The sequence below is a fragment of the Cyanistes caeruleus genome, chromosome 20, assembly GCF_971803275.1.
Source record: "Cyanistes caeruleus chromosome 20, bCyaCae1.hap1.1, whole genome shotgun sequence".
Taxonomy (NCBI): domain Eukaryota; kingdom Metazoa; phylum Chordata; class Aves; order Passeriformes; family Paridae; genus Cyanistes; species Cyanistes caeruleus.
In genome coordinates, this window is record NC_141720.1 from 7,544,473 (window position 1) to 7,553,860 (window position 9,388).

Consider the following 9,388-nt stretch of genomic DNA (forward strand, 5'->3'; position numbering starts at 1 on the left):
GCAGTACTTTGCCTCTGAGCTGAGAGGTTTGGGGTGCAGCAGGCAGGAGGGCAAACTCCTGTGCCTTGTGTCTCAGGAGAGCTTTTTGGTGGCATCTCTCTTTATCTGCCTGGGTCTGGAGGCTGTGGCAGCACTGATGGTGCCCTTGGTCATGTCCTGCTGGTGCACATCAGGAATATCTTTCTCTGTTTTCTGCCCTGGGCTAAGGGGATCCCTTTGGCCACAGCTCAGAGTTGAGGCAGATGGATGTGTCTGATGTGTCTGATGAGGAATTAAAATGCAGGTGAGAACAGGCCAAGGAGAGAGGCAGCTGAGAGAAACTGCAGAGTTCTGGAAATGCTCAGGGTGTAAAATCTGTGATTCTAGGAAGGTCAGGTTGGACAGAGCCCTGAGCAACCTGATCTGGTTGAAGACATCCCTGCTCATTGCAGGGGGCTGGACTAAACGACCTTTAATGGTCCCTAATAACAAACCATGCTATGATTTTACTTGGTAATTTGGAGCAGGGTGACCTTGTCCTGAGCAGGCAGAGCTCTCCCTGTGTCCCAGCAGCACCTGCAGGGGCTCCCACCTGCAGCCCAGCCCTGGGTTCTGCTGAGCAGGTACTGCAGTGCTGCTCCTCCACCCCAGCACTGCCACCTTCCCCAGCCTGCCACAGCCTCCCACATCAAAAAGGAGAGCTCAGGAAACACCCCCTGAGCTTCAGGTGGTGGCTGTCACCCGTTGCCTCTGCCCTGAGCTTGTCTTGCTCTGCCCTGGATGTGTCTGGGTTTTAAATGAGCTCTCCCCGCCCAGCAGGAATCCCCCACCAGCCCCAGTCCCTCCCGAGGCACCTTCATCTCCTCAGCTGTCTCCTCACTGCACACTCGTTGGAATGTTGGTGAGGCAGGGAACCAGAGTGCCAGCTTTGCTGGAACTTGGGGATGTTGTTGGGAAAAGGAACTTGGATGTGGCTGCAGCTCCCGTGCTGAGGCTGCAGCATTGCACATCCACGGACAGCCCCAGCCAGGGATGGGGAGTGAGCTGGAGGAGAGGTGCTGCTGCTTCCCCTCGTATTTAGGGCTTGAAAACCCAGCAAGGCACTGCCCTGGCTCCCTGAATTCAGCAATGTGGAGATCAGAGATCTCCTGAGTTCAGCAGTGTGGAGATCAGAGATCTCCTGAATTCAGCAGTGTGGAGATCAGAGATCTCCTGAATTCAGCAATGTGGAGATCAGAGATCTGAATTCAGCAGTGTGGAGATCAGAGATCTCCTGAGTTCAGCAGTGTGGAGATCAGAGATCTCCTGAATTCAGCAATGTGGAGATCAGAGATCTCCTGAATTCAGCAGTGTGGAGATCAGAGATCTCCTGAATTCAGCAGTGTGGAGATCAGAGATCTCCTGAGTTCAGCAGTGTGGAGATCAGAGATCTCCTGAATTCAGCAGTGTGGAGATCAGAGATCTCCTGAATTCAGCAGTGTGGAGATCAGAGATCTCCTGAATTCAGGAGGTGTGGAGATCAGAGATCTCCTGAGTTCAGCAGTGTGGAGATCAGAGATCTCCTGAATTCAGGAGGTCACATCTGCAGCACCCGAGCGTGGCTCCAAGCTGGCTGGCAGCGCTCGGCCCGTGCCCATCCCTGTGCTGGGGAGGCTGAGCTGGGCAGGATTCCCGGGACAGCTCCTGAGGGACCCTCGGGACGCTCCCATCTCCATCCTGCTGTGTTTGGGTTCCTGTCCCAGAGCTGGCTGGAGGAGGCTGGTGGATCCAGCAGTGAATCCTGAGTGTTCAACACGAGAGAACAGGGAGAGCGGCTGGGAAATGATCTTTGCAGGGAGGAGATTTATATTGCCTGCCATTATCCACCTTCCTCTTTTTTCTCCTCTGCATAACTCGTAACAAACGCACATTTCCAGCAGGGCTGGAATAGCCACGGCTGCCTTTTTTATCTTGGCTGCAGCCGCTGGATCAGAGAGGCTCCTTCCTCCACCTGGCTGCTGCTCTCATTCCCAATTCCGTGACATTCACAGCTCAGCAAAGCTCCTTTTCTCGGGGACAGCCATAAGGACAATTGTCATTAAGAGGTGTGAAACAAACAAAAGCATCCGACCCTGGTGTCTGACCCGATTTCTGTAATTAAAGCAGCCCTGGGCAGGGCAGAGGGGAGCGGGTGGGACTGGAGCCGGTGGTGATGCTCACCAGCCTTCCCCTCTTTTCCAGCCTGTGGGAAGCTGACTGGAATAAGTGACCCGATCACAATTAAAACCTCGGGGTCCCGCTTTGGATCGTGGATGACGGATCCTCTGGCTCCTGAGGGAGAAAACAAGGTAAGAGCGTGACAGCATCACCCGTGTGTCCCACCAGCGTGGCTGAGGACAGCGGATATCCATCAGAGCCCGGACTGTGCCCTGGGAGAGCTGGGGAATGTCCCCATTCATCCCACAGGGCTCTGCTGGCAGCAGGAGGGGGCAGAGCATCCCCCAGGGAGGGAGGATGAGGAGCTGAGCACAGATCCCTCTCCTGGGCAGGTGAAACTCATTGCAGCCATGAGGGTCCGTGGGCTCAGAATTGTCACCACGAGGTCTGGGTGGAAAAACCCCGAGTTTTGGGTTTCTAATCTGTGTTTGACAGCCAGGAGGGAGCTGGGGCTGAGCAGAGGGACCCGTGGTCCTGGTGCCTGCTGCTCTTCTGCTGCCAGCACCTCTGATAATGTCATCTGCCTGCATTTGCCCTCCATCCTCCACCTTCATTGTTGGGAGGAATTAACTGACTGCAGCCAGAGAGAGAGATTTGTTTTGCTTTGTTTTGGTCTTTATTTTTTTTCCATTCAGACCATTCAATTTTGATCCCAAGGAGGTAGGAGGCCAATAACTGGCTGAAAATCAATCCCAGCTCCCCATGACTGATGGAATGGAAAATATCTCGAGTGTTTGCCGAGGATTTGCAGGCAGCAAAACAAAACAAAAAGCACCAAGCTTGGCTGCCCGTAATTCCCTCCTGCATGCAGCATCCTTCAAAGGATGAAGGCACCAGCAAGGGCTGGATCAGGGCACCTATTTTGGGATCTGTGCCCTGACATCAGCTCTGTGGCTAAGAGAGGACAAGGGATGCTCTGGAGAAGTCACCCCTGGGTGGTTTCTTTGAAGGTGACTTGAGTTGTCAGGCTCTTTCCCTCCAGCAGCCACTGGCTGGTGAACTGGTCCCCAATTCAACACCTCCATATTTTACAGTTATTAAGCAAAATTTCACCTCCAGCCCAAATAAAACTCTGCTTAGAGGTGAGATGGGAAGGTTTTACCCACATCAAATCTCGTTTTGTTCAAAAGAGGGGACTGAGTTGTCCCCTTCAGGCTGTGTTTGCTGCTTCCCTTGGCACTAAGACAATTTTCAGCTGAAGTTGGTGGTTCAGATGCTAAAGATCCTCTCGTATCTTCAGAGACTTTTGTCTCAAACTGCTGTTTTTTGATATTTTTTTTAGCCATGCCTTTTTCTGCAGTGTATTTTTGTTGTACAAGTAGGCTGCAGACTGGAGCTGGAACTTCCCAAGCCTCTCTGTGTATTTAATATATAAAACCTGCTGGGAATTTTATTAGGAACACACCATTAAGTGAACTTCACTGGCTGCTCAGCAGAGTGGGAAAGTGAGGATGGGCAGTTTATCAGCCCCAGCTCCTGTCCCTGAGCCCCAGGAGGTGTTTGGTGTTCATGTGATCATTTGTTCATGTCATGAAACCATGGAACACAACTGGGAGAGATTTGTGAGTCCTGTGGGAGCAGCAGGTGGATGCTGAGAGCTGGGATTGCTGTGTATGGGCAGGACAGGAGGAGGTTGCTCAGAGACAGCTGCTGTGATGGGACATCCATCAATCTCTGCCTTTCCAGAGTTTGGAATGCTGCTGAAATACCCTGCAGCCCCTGCCTGGTGACACGGGGCTCTGCTGGGCTTTAAAAACTGAGCACAACACATTTTCATGCTGAATTTTTAATACCAGATAACGAAACGGGAGCAGCAAAGAGTCAGTTGTGTTTTGGATATTTTTTTCCCACTATAATTTCCCAAACTGGTTCAGCTGAAGTTTTGTTTCAGCTCTGGGTGCTCTCTGGTGCTTTTGCAGCCACCCCCAAGGTTTGGGGCTGAGGTTGGAGCCATTGGCACCCGTTCATTCCCCACCTCTGCAGCCTTTCCAGGCAGGTAAGGCTGGAAGGATGAAATTCCCTCCCAAGTTTTTGGAGACCCCAGCTGACTTCCCAAAGGCAGCAGCCAAATGTTGGGCTGCCCTTCTCAAAGACTGATGATCACACTCCAGACACAGAGCTGTCAGATTTTGCAAGGGGTTTGCAGAAGAAATATGCACTCCATCACCCAAATTTGCAGCCTTAAAGGCTTTCCTCTTGCTAAATTTACCTTTTCTCCTTCCTAAATTTACCTTTTCTCCTTCCTAAATTTACTTTTTCTCCTTCCTAAATTTACCTTTTCTCCTTCCTAAATGGCTCTTACAGAAAGCAGCTCTCTCATTTTCAGGCAGCAGCCGCATCCAGAATGTCAGTGGCTGGCTGGATATTTCTTGTGGATATTAACTGCACAGCTTGGTCATTTGCCTCGCAATTGGTTTCATATAACAAAAGCACTTTTTTTCTTTTTTTTTTTTTTTAAGGAGTCTAGACAGTGTCCCCAGTGAACTGGCACTTAAATGATGATCTAAAATCTCTCCCCAATCTACCCAGAGCAAGATTTAGATGTCTTTGTCTCTTATATTTCAGCAGCCTCGCTTTAAGCTTTTGATGCAGCAGTGTATGATTTTTAAACCAATATGGACTTTTTGCCTGAATTTGCCTGACAATGAGTGATTGCATCCCTCGCTCCCGCATTCCAAATTAATGGAGTTGTGCACAGCAGCTGCTGTAATTTACTGAGTGCTACCGCGGGAAGCAAAAGCAGCAGCGACAGAAAATGTTGGGTTTAGCCAGGGAAAAGCTGCTAATTGTCCTCGGGAAGGGAGGCGGTGCCAGCCAGGCAGCGTTCCCAGGGGAGCACTTAAACCAAGGAGATAGCGGGTTATCCCCCAGGGAAGGCTTTGCTGTTCGCTTGGCTGATTTGGGGGTACAGAAATCGGGGTTATTTCTGGGTGTAGGTGACAGATGCTGGCTGGGTTCAAAGCCAGATTGGACGGGATTTGGAGCGGCCCGGTCTGCTGGAAGGTGCCCTCGTCAGGGATGAATTTTAAGCTCCATTCCAAATGGTTTCATGACGATTCCACGACCCCCGGCTGTGGAATTTTTTGAGTTTTTGAGGCGATCCCTAACCCCCCGAACGTGTTTGCGTTGCGCAGGTTTGGTACATGGACAGCTACCACAACAACCGCTTCGTCCGCGAGTACAAATCCATGGCGGACTTCATGAACACCGACAACTTCACCTCCCACCGCCTGCCCCACCCGTGGTCGGGCACGGGCCAGGTGGTCTACAACGGCTCCATTTACTTCAACAAATACCAAAGCCACATCATCATCAGGTTCGACTTGAAAACGGAGACCATCCTCAAGACGCGCAGCCTGGACTACGCCGGCTACAACAACATGTACCACTACGCCTGGGGCGGCCACTCGGACATCGACCTCATGGTGGACGAGAACGGGCTCTGGGCCGTCTACGCCACCAACCAGAACGCCGGCAACATCGTCATCAGCAAGTTGGACCCCAACACCCTGCAGAGCCTGCAGACCTGGAACACCAGCTACCCGAAACGCAGCGCCGGAGAGGCCTTCATCATCTGCGGCACCCTCTACGTCACCAACGGCTACTCGGGCGGCACCAAGGTGCACTACGCCTACCAGACCAACGCCTCCACCTACGAGTACATCGACATCCCCTTCCAGAACAAGTATTCCCACATCTCCATGTTGGACTACAACCCCAAGGATCGGGCTCTCTACGCCTGGAACAACGGGCACCAGATCCTGTACAACGTCACCCTCTTCCACGTCATCCGCTCCGACGAGTTGTAGCCCGGCCTTGGTTAGAAACTGGGTTTGGGGGGGGGGAAAAAAAAAAATTCAATGGAAGTGAAAAGTTAAAAACAAACAAATAAATAAATAATAAAAAAGGGAAAAAAAAAAAAAAAGGAGAAACTAATTTAAAAAAGATATGCTAATAAGGAAACATACTCTAAATAAGTAAACATATAAACAGCTGCCAAAATTAAGACCAACGTCATGGAGGATTATTCAGCATAAACCTGACAGATCAGCATTACCTCTACATTTCTAGAAGTCTGGCCCTGTGTTATAGACTCAAGAATAACCATGTACTTGCAGCTGGAACTGCACTCAGAGAACCACTTCAGTTTGGGGTTTTGTTTTGTTTCTGTTCTGATAGCAAACCTAGAGAACATCCTCAAGCAGTAAGGCAATGACTGTTGGAAGTTCACCCTCGGGAGCCTCGCTCTCCTCCGTGTGTGGGTTGCATGGACATTCCCCCGGCGTCACGGGCAGCTGTGATGGATGTGTGGAGAGGAAAAGCAGGAAAAGCTGACCCGTGAGGAGCTCTGGCTGTCTCAACAAGACCTGTCACAGGTTGGTTTTCTTTGCCTTCCATTGCAGCTACCGTCTCTCTCAACTGTGTTCCTGTCACTTAGATTAACTGTGCTGAGACCCGAAGTAGCTCATGGATCTGTGTCTTAGTAACTTATTAAACACGATGGTTTAAGTATGTATTATGAACAAGTTGTTGTACCCATATTGTTTGAACTTATGTATTCAGCAACTATATTGTATAATGTATGTCTGTTATTTACCAGAGGTGGCAAAACTTTGTATGTCCAGTTTATGCAATGAATGTTGTAAATGCAATGATGTAGTTTGGATTTAATAAATGATGGTTTTTTCGTTTCTAAAAAGGCAAAAAAAAAAAAAAAGGTCAGTGTTCACCCTTATACACAGGTAACCAATTTCATGTTGATAATTACAGGAATATTCTCTTACTGTTATACTATCTGCATAGCATTATGGTGGTTGGAAATCGCTTCCGTGGAGATTCTGTGGCAGCAGATTCCCATGGGAAGCTTTGTTTATGGAAGTGTGAAGGTAATTAATTTTTTTTAAGAGGAAAACTTTGTACTATCCACAGTTATCTAAGGAACAATAAAACTATTAGGAGACTTCCCTGCTTTGTTTGTTGTTTTCCCTGTGTGAGTGAGTGAGTGAGTGAGTGAGTGAGTGAGTGCAGGGGAGGGAGAACAGGAATTTTTTGGGGTAAATGCTGAGCAGCCATCCTGAGTTTCCTTCCAGGGAATATTTCCTGATGTGTGGCTGGGGCTGGGGGCTGGCAGGGCAGAGGGTTGGCTCTCTGCTCTGGAGGGACTCCCCATTTTCAGCTGGAGCAGGCACTGCTTCAAGGAAATAAAATCCTGTGGCTGCTCCTGCTGTGGGCAGGGTCCAGCCACCCCCTCAGGGACTGACAGTGTCCGGTGTTGGTGCCACAACTGGAGGAAATCTCATTGCCTGCCACCTTTAGTGGAGCTGCAGGCTCTGCTTCAGACTGCTGAGGGCAACTAGATCCCATTCCTTCTTGGATTCTTGGAGTCCTCCCCATCCTGAGTGTGCTACAGGTAAAAATCTCCTTTATTTAACTTGTTCTAAGGAGAGACTGGCACTGCTGGGGCTGGGCACCCAGCACAACCAGCCCTCCTGGTTCTGCCAAGGCAGGGTCCTCCTGGGGTACAGGATGCTCATCTCCCCCTGGTGTGAGATGTGGGCTCTCATCTCTCTTTGCTGCGAGATTTGGGGTTCCATCTCTCTTTGCTGTGAGATTTGGGGTTCCATCTCTCTCTGTGTGAGACGTGGGCTTGTGTCTCTCTCTGCTGTGAGATGCAGGGTCCCATCTCTGTGAGATTTGGGGTCTCCTCTCTGTCTGGTGTGAGATTTGGGATCTCTCTGTCTGGTATGAGATTTGGGGTCTCCTGTTTGTCTGGTGTGATATTTGAGGTCCCATCTCTCTCTCTGTGAGATGTGGGGTCCCATCTCTCCCCTGCACCCCCAGAAGAACAATATTTAGCAATTTCCACTCCAGCCAGCTCCAGGTGAAGGGACAGCACCTTTCCCACCCATCCAGGGAGCCCCTTGGGGCAGCTGGGGCATGGTCCCTGTGCAAGCTGCAGAGGGCTCACTGGTGCCACTGGGTTTTGTTCCCTCTTCCCCCACAGACTGGCCAGGTCTAGCACCACCAGGAATGACAATTTTTCAGCCAAGTGGCCCAGTGAGGCTCAGCAGATGGATGTTTTAGGGCCCTGGGAAGGAGCAGGGATCACCAGGGTCAGGAGATTGAATATCAGCAATCGGTGTTTGCTTTAAGCTGCACGTACGGATTTCAACCTCTCAGCCTTTGCAGCAGTTCCCTGCTGGGCTCTTCAACAGGAGGAGGGGAAAGGAAGACAAAATAGTGTAGAAAACAAAACAGTGTAATGTGGTTTCTCAGAGCTGGATTAAACCACAAGCATGGAGCAATCCTCCCCCTGATGATGTTCCAGGCAGTTCCACGGGGCCGAGCCTGCCCTGTGTCAGCACTGCTGCTCGCACCGAAGCCTTGGCTGGATGCAGAATGGGGACAGCTCTCTGAGGACTCATTCCTCTGCTGCACTCTGTAATTCCAGCTCTCTGGACTGCCAGCTTTGTGGAGAACTTTGCTATTTAGCAGTGGTTTTCCCTCCAAGAAGCTCAAAAAGGGGAGCTGGAGACCCATCGTGTAATTGGCAGCAGTATTGATCCTCGATGCGCAGGAGAAATCAGTTAAGCCAAAAAGCAGGAAGGCACCTGCAGTCATTTCTATTTAATTAATGTATTTCTTCAGAGCAAACTCACTGAGGGGCAGCACACTGTTACTGTAAGGGCTGGATTTGCTGCAATCGATGGGACAGAGGCTGATGATGGCACCAGGGCTGAGCTTTGCACTGGAACTGCTCCTGCCCAGCTCCTCCAGGGATTCAGGATGGGAAAGCGGGTGGGAATCCTGGCTGTACCACGTGCTGGGCTGCTTTGGGGTGTGGTTTATTGTCCCAGCAGCCAGGCTTTGTGTCCTCCATCCTAGAAGTTGTTCTAATGAAGAGGAGGTTCCTCTCCAAGATGTCACATTTCACAGTAAAGAGAGATGAGACCCTGTTGGGAAGGTAGAATTAGAAAGAAATTATAAATATGACTTTGTAGCCAGAAAGGCTAAGGAAGAAATACAAATGATAGCACGGTTTGAATAATTCAAAGAAACCGGGCTGGTATGCCAGAACACATTCTTTCCTGCAATAAAACCAAGCTGAGACCCCTCATCCCAGCCTTATAAGGAAAGGTCTGAAGGACCCTGAGATAACTAAAAATATGCAAAAATAGCGATTTCTATAGGTTGTACACAAATGTTACTATAT

The 9,388-nt window shown here is 50.0% G+C and overlaps 1 protein-coding gene across 2 annotated transcripts in view; it reads left to right on the forward strand.

Annotated features, from left to right (window-relative positions):
- OLFM1 (olfactomedin 1) overlaps positions 1–7,139 on the forward strand; it is a 32,064-nt gene extending 24,925 nt beyond the window's left edge. For both annotated transcript variants that reach the window (XM_086857892.1, XM_086857891.1), the window contains exons 5-6: positions 2,200–2,306; positions 5,310–7,139. In XM_086857892.1, the coding sequence (XP_086714018.1) occupies positions 2,200–2,306; positions 5,310–5,984 (782 nt within the window). In that variant the 3' untranslated portion in view covers positions 5,985–7,139. The remainder of the gene's footprint in view (positions 1–2,199; positions 2,307–5,309) is intronic.
- Positions 7,140–9,388: the final 2,249 nt, after the last annotated feature.